General features: G+C 37.6%; 1 protein-coding gene across 4 annotated transcripts; it reads right to left on the bottom strand.

The window, feature by feature from the left end:
• LOC139478557 (uncharacterized) lies at positions 1-17,600 on the bottom strand. 4 transcript variants are annotated; one of them, XM_071261073.1, is made up of 20 exons: positions 17,557-17,600; positions 15,962-16,105; positions 15,254-15,680; positions 14,112-15,107; positions 13,448-13,590; positions 13,045-13,167; positions 12,805-12,927; positions 12,498-12,569; positions 11,716-11,837; positions 11,499-11,606; positions 11,111-11,200; positions 10,713-10,832; positions 5,274-5,466; positions 4,757-4,900; positions 4,425-4,513; positions 3,927-3,997; positions 3,693-3,757; positions 3,267-3,432; positions 3,007-3,092; positions 1-2,515 (listed from the first exon to the last, which is right to left on the bottom strand). In XM_071261073.1, the coding sequence occupies exons 2-19, from the start codon at positions 16,095-16,097 to the stop codon at positions 3,011-3,013; spliced, it is 3,270 nt and encodes a 1,089-aa protein (XP_071117174.1). In that variant the 5' UTR covers positions 16,098-16,105; positions 17,557-17,600; the 3' UTR covers positions 1-2,515; positions 3,007-3,010. The 4 variants fall into 4 exon arrangements, with proteins under 4 accessions (XP_071117174.1, XP_071117184.1, XP_071117194.1 ...); XM_071261083.1 differs by lacking the exon at positions 17,557-17,600 and adding an exon at positions 17,008-17,079; XM_071261093.1 differs by lacking the exon at positions 12,805-12,927.
• Between the last annotated feature and the right edge of the window lie 246 nt (positions 17,601-17,846).

Genomic DNA, 17,846 nt, shown 5'->3' with positions numbered 1-17,846 from the left:
TTCAAGAAATACAAATTCTGCATTTTTCTTACATATTTCACATAATTGTTTTATTTGCAACTTACAGAGGACAATTGCTACAATGTGTAACAAGAAAATGGTTCCGAAATTTTCAGGAATGGTCCACATTAGAAGCATGCTTATATTTACTACTAAATTAAATGGTCTGATAACAGGCAGCAGGTCAGTTCAGCCTGAATATCCAAGTGTCAAATAAATAACAAACGTGTTGGGTTAATAAAATAGGTTTCGTGTCCATGCAGTTCACATTGCACCTCTTCACTCGGCTGTGAACCAGTCCAGTAACACATTAAGAACCAGATGGCAATGGTTAATGGTTACAGGACTGATTACCTTATCAACACACAATACGTGGCCATGGTAAGTGTGAGATACTTATATTTTACTTTACGGTCACCTCTTTGGGAAGTTGTTATAACTCTACATAGTTCATATATATTGTGGACTTTTTATATTGTTATGATTTTCCATTTGCGAAACACATATAGCATAATTGAGTAAGCGCTTCTCAAGCTATATAATAGGCGAAACTTTCTAATTTTTACTTTGATACTGAAAATGAAATAATAACGTTTTGGGCAGATATCCTAATCGGAACATTCAAAGTTGTCAACTCGTACCAACTGATGACAATCCAAATGGAGATGCAATACAGTAGTTGAACTGCAGGACCGTAAATCATAAACTACTACTTGTCCTTTTCTGTTTATGCATTTTCTTCAAACTAAACAGCGTTATCACTCGATCTTGACGTTGTTTTGATAACACTGTAGGAACCATTGGAGACATCGCTATTTATTATGTTTGAGAGAAAACAGAAAATACATCAAACAATAACAGGAAAATAAGAAGAATCGCTAACTCTGTAAACTAAACTGAGCATGACTTCTGAAGGGTGATGGGGAACACAGGCATAGCTAACAACGGAAAAAGCTCATAACCCCGTACAGGTGAAAACTGGTAACAACTCTGCAACCCAAGACACTCCGACTGTTTTGAATAAATGGAAAGATGACTTTGAAAGCATATACGCCTTTGATACTTAGATCGAGGGGTTTGATGATAATCATTTAACATATGCAAAACAGAAATTGAGAGGTTTTACTTTTGTACTGCCTCTTAGAAATGCTGTTTTAAGGGGTAAGAATCGGCAAGCTGTCGGCTTGGATAATGTTCCTCTTGGGGTGTTAAAAAATCAATTATATATAAACGGTTTGATATATGTTTTCATGAAAATAGTATTCCAAGTGCATGGAAAATACTATCATGAACCCAATAGTTAAAAAAGGAACTGTCCCTGAAGACGCAATAACTTGGTTTATTCCTTATAGACTAAAAGCGTTCGATAATAATACATGGTGACTGTCTATGTTTTCAGTTGAAGATAATTCCTTCACGGGAAAATGCACAACGCTATTTAATCTCTATATGGAAATATATCCTGTAGTGAACGTGTGAACGATTTCATGACCATTCTTTGCTGTTATAAGGGGAATTAAACGGGGATGGATATTATCACCTATACTGTTTTCACTGGTCATCAATGACTTGGCAGAACAGATACGTGATTGTGGAGAAGGTGTGTACATTGATGATGATTGTTTAGCCATATTACTCATATTGGCCCTATCAGTTTAAACATCAAAATATCATCAGTTTGGAGAGATAACGTATACACAAGCAGAGGAGCCAATTATAATGTATGGCGCACAGTTATGGAGACTTTACTCCCATAGTCAGATCAAAACGAGCCAAAATAAAGCATGTCGCTTCTTTCTGGACGTACAACAAAACACATACACTATTGCTGTGCTGTGGAGAATGGGATGGATATATTGTTTAACAACAAAGAGACTAATACATATCCGTTCTCTTATATTAAATTGAACCGAACGTCAAAAAAGACCAACACAGGGACACGTATTTGAGAACGATGGTATCCCGAAAAAAGAGAAAAAACATAAACGCGGTTCCGTTCTTGATCACTCTGACTGCATGCAGACACTGGAGCAGACCCCCTACCGACTCAAGAACCTGCACATTCTGCGAGTGTGTAGAAACTGAGCTGCACATTTCAACTGATTGCCACTTTTGTGAATATCTTAAGGTTGAATTTTTCAAAGGACTTTTTTCTCCCTTTAACAAAAACGTTATCAATGACAAAAAAGTATTTCTAATAAACTCATGATTTTATAACCCACTGTTTCTAAAACTTCTAGCAATACTCTGCCGAATATGTTTCATAGACGTCAACTGTATATGACGTGTAAATATGGAGTACTACTATGAGTATTTATGTGTAGCAAAAACGACTATACTATGGCAATATAGTGAAATAAAGAAAATACTATGAGTATAAACATTACATCAATATATCAAGTAAAGATCGTAAGTCACTTGAAATCTTCGTCTAAAAATGAAATATGTCAAGTGCAACTGATCTCACAATAATATCGTGTTCTTCCTGATTCTCATACTTCAATAACGACTTGATCTGTGGAAGATAAGAAACAATATATTATTAGCGTCAGATAAATCATCTGCTCTTTGGAACTACGAACATATCATTACAAACCTTTAGACGTTTTATGCTTTGTTTGTTTGTTGTCTAACGCCGTAATCAGCAATATTCCAGCTATATGACGGCGGTGTGTGAATAATCGAGTCTGGACCAGACAGTCCAGTGATTGACATCATGAGCATCGATCCACGCATTTGGGATACGATGACATGCATCAACCAAGTCAGCGAGCCTGACCACCCGACCCCGTTAGTCGCATCTTACGACAAGCGCAGTCGACCTTTACGACAAGCATGGCTGGTGAAGACCTATTCATTCAACCACGCATCTTCACGGGTCACGTTTTATGTAATATAATGAAAACGCATGGTGCGTATTGATTACTTTCCACCTCTGTTCATTATTTATTCCCCAGTCCATATTAGTCGCTTCGTGGCGCTACATGTACTCTGAATTATACTCACATATCTATTCAAAATATTTCCGCACCGGAACCCAGGTTTTGTCAGTTACAGAGCGCTCTTGTAGGGATTTAAATGATACCCTGAAACTTGATAACACAGAAAAACATTTTAATTTCACACGCGATGGTGTCAGTTATGTACATAGTTACTTATACTTATCTTGCTACAATAACAAAAAATAAAAGAAATTTCAATCATTATAGAAATACAATACCAAAAGAATGTTATTTCGATGTTGTAACAATTAGCATATCACGTACCTCTCTCCATGTCTCTGAACTAAACAGGAACCTTGTGAGTTTTTCCCATATTCCTTCTTCAATTTAGCGTCATTGAGTTCTGTGTATGATTCCCAGCCATTCTGTTTGTCCTGTCTCTGCCATACGTGTGGCCTGTCTTCCTGCAGCGTCTGCACACCTTCATACCCTACGTTAAGGAGTGTCTTTTATTATCCATTACTCATATACATATATGCATATACTGACCAATTAATTCGTAAACACAAACTCACAACACAGATTAATGACTCACTAGAAAGTACATATGTATCTCACGAATAGATAAACGTTGTGCAAATCCTTCAGTCACTCAATCATATCAATGCATATTACTTGGAATGACAGTGGCACATGTTTGATAAGGTTCATATGTATACATAATGATTTTTCGAAAGTATTTATTCTTACCTGAAGTATTGCATGAATATACTTCTGATTTGGCAGTTGTTTCAAGGATGGAGGCAACAGGGTCACTGATAGAGACGGATTGCATTATTTGTCAATGAATACACATCGAAAACTAATGAACTAATGATTCATTACTTGTGTCAAGTTATATTATTGTATCACCAGTAGCTATACTTAGCTGACGAATCAATTTTGTCATTACAACTTTAAGTTTTATCATACAAAATTACGTACCGAATAGATAAGTCAAACATTCCTCCAATGCCGTATCTGTAGGCGTACATTCGACCACTCTGCCATCGAACCTTTAAAAAGTTGTCATTTTATATACTTATGTATATATTGATGTATACCATCGTCATGTGACTGTACCACACATATACATTCTTTTAAATTGTCTCTGCAGAATAGGTTTGTCTTGGCATCACACAAGAAAATCAAACTAATTTGAAATCCTGATTTTGAGAGCGTTCCTATTTCCTATCGAGTTATCACTACTTCATCACTTGCATTACCAAACATGAAGTTACAAATATATCATACTCATATCAGAACTTCTCAATTGCTGATGTGGCGTTTTGCAACATTCGTTTATTCGATCACAGGAGCAAATACGATTCGGTTACACATCAACCATGTATGTATTAAAATATATCCAGGAAGCAATATGAAAGTAAGTACTGTAGGCCTAATTATGATTGTCTCCATTCTAACAGTCAGTTTTATTCCTACCTTGACTTTCCCCACCATAACCCGAATGACGCTGCCGTAGCTTCCCGGTCCACCGTCCTGATTCCCGTACAGAAGATGCCAGTCAGGACCTATGAAAAACATAATTTGAAACCTGCGCATATATAATCACACTTTGTAAGATGTAAAATTCTGTTGGATAAAATAATATTTGGTATATATGTGCTTTCACTTCAATATGTCATATACAATGTGCGTATTGTTTATCATTTATATTTGTATATTACCGCATTTGAGTTGCTTTAGTAAAATATAATTTAAAGGATGACGTAAATGTTTGAAATGTCTGACGTTTAGGTCGCGTTGTTGCTCACCTCTCTCTACCTGAACACCGACAGCAATCAAGTATTCATTGAGGACTCGAGGCTGGTCCTCCACTGTGATGACGTCGTACTTGTCCTTCTGTCCATATCTGTACGCATTCGAGTGGTCATTGTCCCACATCACCCACACAATGTCTGACAACAAACGTTACAGTGTATCATACACATGCCTGTCTGTTTATTCTTTAACGCAGCATAAATGTTCAACAACTATGAATATGGGTGACTTGTATGTTAGTCATAATTGTGGTAACATAATTCTACTCTTGACAGAGCGTGTATTTGGTTTCAAATATACATATATAATTTGTATGCCAAGTATTCATACAAACACCTGTAAAAACGTTCATTTACAAATACAAGTCGCCAATAAAGTCTATCACTTCCATAGCCCATGAGGTTTTTCTTTATAATGCAGCAGAGGTATCTGTACTTTTACAAAAAATCTCAAAGATAAGTTCCCGTCGCAACCAGCCTATGTAACTGCCTGACCACGAGTAGTTCTTACTGTCAAGCGCATGGTTGAATATTGTCCCTGGGCCCTCAGTGTCCTGATTTCCCCACAGCCAGTCTGGCCCTCTGACGACTCTGGAACCGAGGGGAGGCAGTCCCGGGTCCTCGTGTATGTTTTGAAAATTGTTGACAGAGCCGTGGTTGATCAAGGCGTCAACCTTCGGGGCAAGTATGTTGTACACAATCCGCTAAAGAAAAAAACATTCTAAAAGGCATTGGATGTGCATCAAATTGTTAAAAGCGATGTCACGCTCTAGAATATGATAATGTTCGTTGCCGACGAATCAGCCACCTAAGTTTCATTAAGACACCAACTCCTATAGTTTCACCGATGACTACTCCAAATGCAACGAGCTATATGTGTCGTGTACGGGGCTGTACGAGATGAAAGGGCCTGTAAACCTAGAGACCGAAGGTCGAGGGTCGTACACGAACGTTCAGTTCGTAAACTCCTGTACACTCTGCTGTTAAAACAAGTAAGAATACGTTTTTTCCGGCGAAATATCTTTGTGTGACAATCTATCTTATGACCACATCAGACTCTCATCATTTAACTTAACGTACAGTCTCGACCATCCAACTTACAAAGGTTTTTTACAAGACGCCGACTGGCTAATCAGAAATCTAGATTTTTTAGCGATTATATGACATCTGCCTCGTCGACTCGAAATGATCCGCCAATACACAGAGAAAATCGTGAACACATCATTGTGACACGAGCTACAATTGTTGATGCATATTACGTCTTCCTCCCCCCTAATGCGATAGAAACATGATAACCATAAATTGTGTACAGAATCATTTTACATATAGACTAATGGCAAGTTACCTACATCATAATATATTATGATGTAGGTAACTTGCCATTAGTCTATATGTAAAATGATTCTGTACACAATTTATGGTTATGATGTTTCTATATATATACATAATATATATATACATAATATATATATATATATATATATATATATATATATATATATATACAAAAATGAGGTAAATGTTCACTCGGTGTACATGTAATATATAATAAAATAATAAACTCCACGTTAGTCCATCATCCTCTTTATATCAGTTTCATACATAGTACTTTCGCTGTCTCATGACAGCTCTTCAGAGTAACTGACATTGACTTATAATGACGTCATACTTATGATTACGTCATAAATTACAACTGTGACGTCATAATGTATTTACACACTCCAGCGACGACACCAAGTAATTTAACAATTGTCGGGAGACATTTGAATTAAATATACAGTATTTGTAAAGTAACAGTGCAACATTTACGATTGAAATGACAAATCTATTAATACATTCTAGAGTTCAATTTTGGTTTCATCAATTGGATAAACATTTGTTCTTTTTCCAGTCTCAGCTGCTTGTTACTTGTATACAATTTATAAAACGGAAAAATAGTAAATTTCCCGTTTCCGCAATCATCAATGTGTTTGCTGACACCTAAGCATCGAACATTAGTGTCTCTAATCTGCTGTTTGTGTACAGTGACTCTATCTTTTAATTCCATGCCGGTTTTACCGATGTAGTTTTCGCCGCATCCCGAAATTCTCATAACATACACCACATCTTTGCTGCGGCAGTTCATGTCGGCTTTCACAATGAAACCCTTGCCATTTGCAAAAAGGAAAGTAGTACCTTCACTTATGATGTTACACGTGCCGCATCTTGGTGTGTTACATCTACTTACACATGGTACACTCTCTGTACAAAAATATTTGGATGGACAAAGAATTTGCTTGAGATTTTTTGGTTGCCTGGTACTTTTTATAATTTTAAATTTATTCAGTCCTTGTTTCATTTTATCGCTTTGCTGTAAAATTGGGAGGTTGTCCCTTATGACTGGCATGATATCACAGTTATTAGGATTGAAGGTGGACACAAACGGTATAATTTGATCGCCCACAGATTTTTCATTAGGTTTCAGGAGAGTATGTCTTGGAATTTTTAAAGACTTTTCTATTGCGTCATTTATGACGCGAAGCGGATATTCTAGCTTCCTGAGATACCCCATTAATTCTTTCAATCTTAAATCTCTTTTATCCGTTTCCGACACGATGGTACATACTCTCCGCGCAAGTGAATAAGGAATGTTAGTTCGTGTATGCCTGGGGTGACATGAACCGAATTGTAGGTATTGATGGGTGTCCGTTGGTTTGTAGTAGATATCAGTTTTCAATTTAGTATCTTCCTTAATTACAAGGACGTCCAGAAATGGAATTTCGCTCTCGCTAGACTCCATAGTAAAACTGATGGAAGGATGGAGCTTATTAATAATATCCAGAAAAATGTCTAAATTTTCACGGGTTGAGAGCCAAACTAAAAAGCAGTCGTCCAAGAATCGCTTCCAAGTTTCGCGCACATGTTTGGCAATGGATTCTGACATGGAATCTTCGTGTACCTTCCCGTAAAGAATATCCTCTATGTAACCCATCATAAGTGTAGCGTATGTTGGGGCGACTTTCGTTCCCATGGCCGTTCCCTTTCTTTGATGATAGAATTTTCCGTTGAAACAGAAGGTATTATTTTCTAAGACTAATCTTAAAGATTCCACGATGAAACTTTCCGAAAATTCAGTGTCGATAGCCTCAGGATGTTTTCTCATCAGCCAAAACTGAACTGCTTCCAATCCCAGATCATGGGGTATGTTGGTAAATAAACTCTTCACATCAAAGGTGGCTAGAGTCGCATCAATAGGTACGGCATTGGGCAGCTGGGAAAGAAAGTCTACATCGTCTCTTACAAAACTCGGTACATGCTTTGTTAATGGTTTTAAAATGATATCGACGAGATTACTTAGGCGCTGAGTCGGGCTGTTCGGTCCTCCGACAATCGGCCTGAATGTCAAATCAGGACAGCTGGTAATTTCGATATACTCCGCATTCTGTTCGGCAATAGCATTATTTATCAATTTACTTTTATGGATCTTGGGTAGTCCATAGAAATTAGCCGTCTGCGGGTCACTGTTTATTAAGTAGTCTTTTTCTTTAGGGTGTAGATCTCCAGAGAAGTCATCACTATGTTTTTTAATCTTCTTAATTACAGCTTTTTCAGTATTATCTGTTTCAATGTAAAATTCCTTGTCTTGCAATAATTCATAAATTATCTGCTTCCTTAATAACAATCGATTTGTCATTTTTAAGATCCTCCACAGCTTTACGTTCTTCCAGTGATAAGTTGGGATGGCACTTCCTGATGTTCCGTAGAGGATATTTCTCCAGGTTGTATAAGTAGTCATCAAGGTATTTATCCCTGTTCTTTTTTGGATTGAACATGCTTTTGTTCCTTAATAATGGTCTATTTGTGATCGAATTTTTATCGGAAACGGATATATCATCCTCTTGATCATCGCATTCAAAATATTCCATGAGTCTCAGTCTTCTACTGAATGCATGAATGTCCACTTTAAGCTCTTCGTGATTCTGTGACGGAGTTGGCGTGAACTTTAGACCCCGTTTTAGTAAAGTTATTTCAGCTGTAGTGAGTTGTCTTTTAGAAATGTTAATTATTTTCGGGTCAACGCGTTGTTTTTCTTCTGCAGCAGTCACATTTCTTTCAACCTGTGCCTTGTTTGGTGGCTGTACCCTAAAACATATCTGTTGTAATCCTCACGTTGTGCATTATTTGGTCTGCTGTAATCACCATGCTGTATATTATTGACTCTTACTTGTTCTCTGCCACGTCCTCTTCCGCGTCCTGTACCACGCAGGAAACGTTTTTCCTGGTTCCCATGATAGTATGTGCGATTTGATTTAAAGTGGTTCAAATATTCTGCATGTTTTGGTCTCAACGTCGCGGCCTCGTTCCGTCTTGCGCTCTGACCTCGCTTCAATCGAGTAGAGTGGTTTGAAGTAGCTTGCTGGTTAGTTTTCACAACACTAGCATAACTTCGGGTGGCCCGATTAGACGCATGGGTGCTTGGTGTTGTGCAATTAGAGTTTGACGGCTTAGTTTTACACTTTCTCTCCTTCACACACACTTGGTCCTTGCAGTACTTCTCTGCATACGAGTAGAACCATACTTCTTTCCCACTCCATATTTCAACAGACTTCATTTCTGCTTTACATATATCTTCCTTCCATAGTTTATTAAGAAACTCTTTAACTTCCGTTGAAGGTATATCATGAAAAGCTAACGCCATATGATCATCTTTGGTTTGAACTGTACTTTCATATCTTGTCAGTCTCTTCTCTAAAAGAGCGATTTCCGTTTGAAATCTTCTAACTGCCAAGTCTTTACGAATGTCAGTTTCTTCTTTGGGTTCTCCCTGAATTTTAGTAATCCAGAATTTACGTGGAAGGATTGGATGTTCATTATTTAACCAGTCTTTGTATATTTCAATCTTCCTTCTAGTGCTGTACGCATTGTAAAATGCAATCTTTCTTTCAATTTCTAATTGTTAAATTACTTGGTGTCGTCGCTGGAGTGTGTAAATACATTATGACGTCACAGTTGTAATTTATGACGTAATCATAAGTATGACGTCATTATATGTCAATGTCAGTTACACTGAAGAGCTGTCATGAGACAGCGAAAGTACTATGTATGAAACTGATATAAAGAAGATGATGGACTAACGTGGACTTAATATTTTATTATTTTATATATATATATATATATATATATATATATATATATATATATATACATACATATATACATATAATACACATATATACATACATATATACATACATATATATATATATATATATATATATATATATATATATATATATATATATATATATATATATATATATAAACCCGAATTTTAATGCCATCCGGTTTTATCTTTGCGGCAACATGGGATGTTTATCAGATTTTATACTGGTACATTAAACGACTAGTAATTGAAGCTAACCAAGCAGGTGTTAGTCCGCAAGTGCAGACTGCCAATATCATGCTTACATATACCCCTTTATGACGCAACAGAGTAGACAACACTGAAAGACAAACATTTGAAAGCAACTGTGTGTCCCTCAAATGTGTAATTCACTTCCTAACTAGCTTTTCATCGGGTTTTCTTGTCAAAATTACGTTGCAACATTGCCCTAATGATCATGAAGTACCACTGTAGCTTATCACATACATCCACAATCAGAACCGGAAACTGCTTACTGTACCCTCATGAATACTTCCTTTGGCAGCCGGAATCCATAATTATAAGACAATTTAAGTTTGATTCCTCGGAGTGATCAGTAAAATTCACGTGTTCTCCATATTCAAGGCTAAATGACGTTGGAGCCGGACATACAGTAAACAAAATGCCAATATGAAATGATGCAACTGAATATAGTAAATTATTCACCTTAGATTATGTGTTTGGGTAAATCTGTAATAAATACAGTACTGAAGAAGGATCTACTGTGTTTGTTTTCATTGTGCATTATGGGTACATAGGAAAACCAACCCTGTCTGAACTGTCCAGCCCAGGTTCCAGATCCATAAACACCCCTTGTAACCCTGCAGGAAACAGTGCCGAGTCCTGGTCGTTGTCTCGTATGTAGTCAATTGCACGAATCGCACTTTTCTGAAATGAAAATAATGACTTGAAGAGATTTCCTACACCATCTCACAGCATTAACGGTAATACATGGACGTGTGACTAACTGGGTGCATATGACACATATATGTATGTATTAGTGCATTTACAACTGGCGTGAAATGACAAAGGTACTTTTAAAGTATAAGTGTCATGTAACGGTAAGTTCAGTATACCCTGCGTCTGTGTTGGATACCGTTACTACATCATATACGGACAGCTGCCATCATCGAACTGTATTCCCTGAACATTTCAATAGTACTTACGTGCAGAAATTGGTATTTTGGTAACTTCGTCACCGATGTAGTGTCTGCCACTGTTCCACCACAAAATGATGCAAGGGCTTGGAGGCAATTCTGCCAAATTCAAAACGATGTAATGCATAAAAAATATAGCTTGTTCCTCACATGCATATTTTCGGATGGCTTATGCACAACATTGAAGTTTTTATCTACGCGCGAATCGACATCAACTTAAAAAATTATTCACGAACATCATTTGAGTTTTATAATTACTGTTTAAATGTTCTCACTTGTCCATTATCATATACTATATATCCATTATATTACTAGAAATGACGTACGCAAATATATGATAGGCTTAACACTTGCAATGGAAACACGAATCCGTTAAATTATATCTATAATGATGTACCATATTACAAGAGATTCCCACGGGAACAAAAACAATTTCATCGGGTAGATAATCGTCGAGTTGTCTGCTTCTAATCTCTGCAAATGCTCTCGAGATCCGTTCTTTATCCTACAGAAAAGAAACATGTTAGTGATTTCATTGATAGATATATCCCTGAATCAAATAATTTCAAGCATAAGCGAGCTCTTTCAAACTCCGACAGTATGTATCGACGTACCTTTTCCTCTGTAAACATGCTATCCTGTGAAGTCTCAGGCATCTCCCGTGTTGGCAGGCCATCAGTTATGAATATAATTCGTGGCCGAAGCTGCATACTGCTACTGATCTTGAATACACCACCTTTTGATAACACAAAATAACAGGCAGTAAGTAACAAAATCTATATTTTTTATTAGAACTTTTTTGTCATTGATGTTTTTTTTGGCTTTAATGAAACCAAGTATATCGTCAAAAATCAAATTACATGGAATGTAAACATTTGTTGATTATGGGACAGTAATAATCGTCCAGATGCTGTACACATTTGGGCTTCAACAACACGCACATACCCTGTTAAATCGAACCATGTCATCATACATGTTACAGTCAATGTGTAAAATCGTTCAATGTGTAAAATGACTGAATTTTTTCTTAGGCAATTTACAAAAAAACAAAATATTTAAGAAATTCTACAATTGTTGTTCCATTTCCTATTTAATGATAACAAATTCCAAACATCATTAAGCTCTTTTTCATCACCCAGTGACTGAAAATGATTAAAAGGAAACGAAAGTCAGTGTATATTCTTTATAAAGACTTGTGCTCCTAATCCCGGCATAATTAGTCTACTGTTATGTTTTCAAGCCGTTTTGAACATCTTAACAACTTTTAGTCAATCCGACGGAAACATAATTGTAAAATGACTGAAATATTTTGGCGTTTTGCAAATTGCCTAAGTGAAAATTTCAGTCAGTTTACACATTGACTGGAACATATACACGTGAGCAGACCAATGACTACCTTTTGCCAGACATGCCATTGAGACAAGAACACCTTCCATGATTGGAGAGGGACCGCCGGGTTTGATCTTTTCTGTTAACAAAACACATGATATATTAGTACAGTGGTCACTATATCACATGGATAAACCAGGATGATTCTATGTCAACGTTCACCTAGTCGAGGAAAGAAGATAAGGAAGTAATGACGTCATATATCCAAGCAGAAAGTTTTCACTTTCCGGTTGGTTAAATAAACTTCGACAAAATTTAAATTTAGATAGGAGACTGTTACATTTTAAAACACAGTCAGAATACATCATTACTACCCAGTGCATCTCGAAGACTGCCATAGTCGTTCGATAAGTGATGAACCACGTTTGCCCTTCCTCCAAAGGTAACCAGAGCAATATTTTCTTCAACATCATGTCGTTCTGCAATGTCCTCAATCCCTATGAAAACATAATCATTATCATATACATAACATGTACATCGAAAACCTATATCAATTCACATTTCTACATTTGAAGAAATATGAAGCTGTTGCAAGACAATAGTATCAAAATTACCATTGATAAAATCTGTGGTGATTTTCTTCATTTCATGGAAAGGGTCTCCCCACATGCTACTGGATGTGTCCATACATATGACTGTATCCAGGGCCAGGTCAAATCTTGGAACAGGAGTCTCATCTAAAAACAAAATATTGTTCATCAAAGTTATTCATGCCTCACATCTCAACAGCTTCCTTTGAAACGACAGCCGTTAAAAGTTGTCAAATTGTTAAGACATCTTACTTTGTTCGCCACCCAAAAACTATCAATCATACAAATCGTAAGGGTGGTGAGTCTTTTATCGCCAAGCTGTTCATGTTTCCGCTTCGATCATTATGTTAGAATTAAGCAGTATGTGTATATGATTGTCTATGTAACCGTGTAACTATGCCAAAAGCATATTAAGGTTACGACATACCTTCAAGTAATGCTTCCTCCACACTGGCCCATATTCTGCTCCAGTAGGGACTGTCACCGATGATACATTCTAACATCAGACGAAAGTGTTTCTCCTTTTGTTCGTCTCCGTCGATTTTCTCCTTTGTCGGTTCCCCATACTTGCTGTAAAATATAGAAACATAGAACATGCATTACCAATTTCTTTGTTTTAACACATGTTCAGTAACCTTAAACAATACCACATGTAATATGTTTCAGCATTATTGTGATATAAGGGTATTCAACTATCACAATGTCCGCTTCCGCGGGGTAGTGGATCAAACGTCTTTTCAGGGAGTGGAAGGTCAGCGGTTCGATCTCCTGTCCGTATCATACAAAAAACCGTTAATAGATAAGTTAAACTGATGGTAGTTTGGAATAAAGGGTATATAAAAAGAACTGGTCGAAGTACAATGTACGTGTGGGGTATCAATGTTAAACTGCGGCATGGCATCTGAGTAGGTTTACAAGTCCGACCTAGTAAAAGCACACACACAGACCTGTTAAACCCTATTTCACCTCTCTTCACCCAATGTACCACACGCAAACTGGGGCATGATAATTATTTAGATTCTCATAATAAACATAATAAAGACAACAACAACAAATGCAACTCCAATAATAATGTTGGCTACAACGTTTACCTTTCCTGGGCAGATGCAATGCGCTGAGTACTCCTTATCAAGTCAAAATTGAGATCCTCAGTTTGTATATCAGGGAAGGCGTCGGACTCTGATGCCGTACCACTGGGTCCAAATAACAAGTCTTGAAGTCGAGGTAATGATGACGTTTGTCTTCTCTGGTACTGTGTGTTATGAGCTGTGGTATTTAGTTGGCACCGTGCACTAACGGCAGGCCCATACGTAGTTCTATATCTGTTCCGAGATGTTGGGTGGGTACTGTCATATAAATTTACGTACTGGCTGCCTCTGTAGTTACTCCCAGGGTATACGTTGCCGTCATTAACCTCGTCATTGTACTGCCTTCTTATTCCACTGCTCCGGTTTGATTCCTTACTGGCAAACCTCTCATCATTGTAATGACTTCTCTCAAATTGAAATCGAAATTTCTGTTGAGGAACTGGGTTCTGTTTGATGTCTTGGGCAGTATGTTCATGCTGATGATTTTCACCTTTGTTGCCAAACGAAGTTCCATTCACGTCTACTTCATGAGGACAGGCTTCGTCTTCGACACAGTTGTTTTCCCGCTCTGATTTGTCATCATGTTTATCTTGTTCTACCTTCATCTCAGTGTCCCCATCTACAGTAGTTCGGTTGTCATTCACACCCACCATGTCCTCTCTCTGCAGTTCATGTGTCTTTTCCCCTTCATCACTAAGTATATCTGTTTCGGAAGGATAAATTGAATCCAAACGTTCAAGGTCGGTCTCAGGGAGATCGAGGATATTTTGCTGAACCTTCTGTTCACAGTTTACCTTCCACAGGTTGTGAGAATTATCACTCATAGCCGAAGAAATGTTGCATAATGACAATCGAATGTCGTCATATTGTTTATCTTGACCAACAAATTGAGATTCCATGAATTTCTTTTGGTGAGAAAGCTGCTCTTCAATACTATTAAATCTCTTTTCTATCGTATCTGGAATCATGTGCGGTGTTTCCTTGTGTCCTGTGGAAGACCTAGTTTCAGAAATACAAATAAAAATATTAATTCTAAAAGGAGAACAAACATTCAATCAAATATCTATCCCAGGGTAAGTTTCGATTATAATACTCTTCAGACATTGTCAGAATGTAAAAATGTAGAATTTTTTTTAAATACTTACGCTATTCCCACATTTGCCATGCAACGCTGATAAGTTAAATTTCCAAACGATATTGGTTTTCCTTCATGTATTTCAATATTCAATGTTTCCAAACGTTCAAATCCTGTTGACTGTTTTACGAATTCTTTCACCAACAGGAGAACCTTGTGCTTCACGGAGATCAATGCTTCTCTGTCTGAATCACTACAGTGCTCGAACGTCATAGCAAGTGGAGCGTATTCCATGTGAATCAGCTTAACCCGGTGTGCAGTCAGCATCTTCCTCGTGAAGTCATGTAATGCTGCCTTATCCTTAAGGAGGTTGCTAACAAGGTCAGGGGTTATAACTGTAGATTCGTGCTGTGCTTTGGCCTCGGTCACTGTGATACTTGATGTCTCACTCCCACTGTCGGTGTCTTCCCAGTGCAGGTGAAACAGTGTTGTACACTCTGAAACGTTTCCATTAGAAGCTATGCTAATAACAGAATGCTGGAAATACTTATGTCTTGTAGGAGTTTTAAGATCTCGAAGTGGCAGTTTAGAAGCTGCAATATCATTGAAAACAGAGTTGGTTTATGTATTTATAACCCTTTTCCCTCTATATATGTGACGTGTTCGCACCTTTGTTAAACAAGTGCCCTCCATTGAACGTTATTAGAATAAATAGTTTTATTTTTTAAACAAAATCAAGGATTAAGGAGTTAAACGTGTCTGTTAAGCATCATCTCACCTGCAGTATGTAATCTGTCAATACAAGCATAGTTCGTGCAGATATCAACAATAATGCAACACTGTCTGTCACTAACAAAGGCAGTCCCTGGACCAAATTGTCGGAAATGGAGATGTCTATCGTGTATATCTTCCATTGTTGTACCTTTGAAAAAACAAGAAAAAACATAATTGGGGATTATTTCTAAAACTGTGCGACATATAAGTTTTTTGTATTCAGTGAGTGACTATGGTTTTACGCCGATTTTAGCGATATTCCAGCAATATCATGGCGGGGTGCACAAGACATTGGACTTCACACATTGTACCCATGTGGGGAATCGAACCCGTGTCTTCGGCGAGACGAGCGAACGCTTTAACCACTATGCTACCCAACCGCCCCTAGTTTCTAATAATAGTTGTATGTTAATAATGAACACATTACAAAAACGGTAGTGAAGTATGACAGTAGATGTTTTGACCGTTAACAGGCTTGTCGTAACAGGCGAATAACGGGATCGGGTGATCAGGCTCGCTGACTCAGTTGATGCATGTCATCATATCCCAAATACGTAGCTCGATGCTCATGATGTTAATCACTGGATTGTCTGGTCCAAACTCGATTATTCACAAACCACCATCATATAGCTGAAATATTGCTGGGTGCGGCGTGAAACAACAAACAAACAAAACAACGTGGTCAGCGACCTGTGACGTTGGCACACACGTCCTCCATTTCATGCCCCAGAGGTGTTCAAGGAAGCTCAAACTGTATCGTCTCATCTAAAAACAAGACATGTGACCAGCGACGATCACACCAGTTTCGACGTTGTGTACAACGCACTTGTGTAGCCCTGCTGCGTGAGGCACGCGCAAACTATAAGATGTGTTTTGGTCTGTTTGACAGACATGAACGTTCCTGCATGGGATGTTTGTCGTCAACACTTATCTTTGTTCTAATACCTTATAACAACATTTATATTTCATAATCCTCTACTTTTGTTAAGAGCATATACCATTTAAAAACAGCAATACATTAACAAATTTGACATTTTATACAATACTTACATGAAGTAAATTATAACCACCTTACTTAACATCGATTCCATTAATTTACGTCAAATGTAATGACGAACACACTCGTTCTATTCCGGTGATTAAACATGTTAGCATGGACTATATTGAACGGATCTGTCAATAATACACCATATCCATTGTTTGACGGATGAACTCATGACCCATTTATACACCTGTCCTAACTTCCTGGGACCCGTTCACAAAGCGGTAACAACATATGCTGACGACAGTCGTAGCTCTGTGACAGCTTTGCGGGCCGAGGCACTGAACGTCAATAGCTAGTGCATAAAGTGCTGTCGTTTCTGTGCAGTGTTCCCTTATCAATGAGCATTAAACATACCATCTCATTAAACGACAACACTGGTAATGCTAGTTTGTCAGTATGCATGACATGTTATGCGCATCTTATTCATTTGTAGGCAGAATAGACTAGGACACTTGCGGTGCATGGAGCAAAGTGTCCGTGAAGATCGTTTAGTGATACTTGCTAAACAACGTAGAACCTAGCAGTGAAATCATCAGTTCAGATGTGTTACTTACCAAGAGATATTTCCTCACGACCGTCTTGTGATGGCTGCTTGTACTTTCGCTTTGTGGCTATATCCGCGTTTGTCTATTTTTAGGAATGACATGGCTGAATTAGGTCGCAATACGCTGCTGGAATTGATCCAACTTCTTCCTCGTAAATATAAACTGCAGTTTCGAATGTTACACGAATGTACATGTAGTCATGTGGCTTACGTGAGATAAAACAGATTAACAATACAGTGTGTAGCATGATCCTACTGAGCGAACTCCATGTAAAATTGCTCGCATACTATAGGGTTTCA

The sequence above is a fragment of the Haliotis cracherodii genome, unplaced genomic scaffold (genome assembly GCF_022045235.1).
Source record: "Haliotis cracherodii isolate W230 unplaced genomic scaffold, xgHalCrac1.p SCAF_1, whole genome shotgun sequence".
Taxonomy (NCBI): Eukaryota; Metazoa; Mollusca; class Gastropoda; order Lepetellida; family Haliotidae; genus Haliotis; species Haliotis cracherodii.
This window is presented reverse-complemented; position numbering and strand designations above follow the sequence as displayed.

Excerpts from the sequence above, each read along its gene's own strand:
- LOC139478557 (XM_071261073.1), bottom strand. The coding sequence starts at position 16,097 with ATGGAAGATATACACGATAGACATCTCCATTTCCGACAATTTGGTCCA. Across the intron at positions 13,168-13,447 it reads GGAGGAAGCATTACTTGAAG|ATGAGACTCCTGTTCCAAGA; the intron begins GTATGTCGTAAC and ends TTTTGTTTTTAG. Across the intron at positions 3,758-3,926 it reads ATGTTTGACTTATCTATTCG|TGACCCTGTTGCCTCCATCC; the intron begins GTACGTAATTTT and ends CGTCTCTATCAG.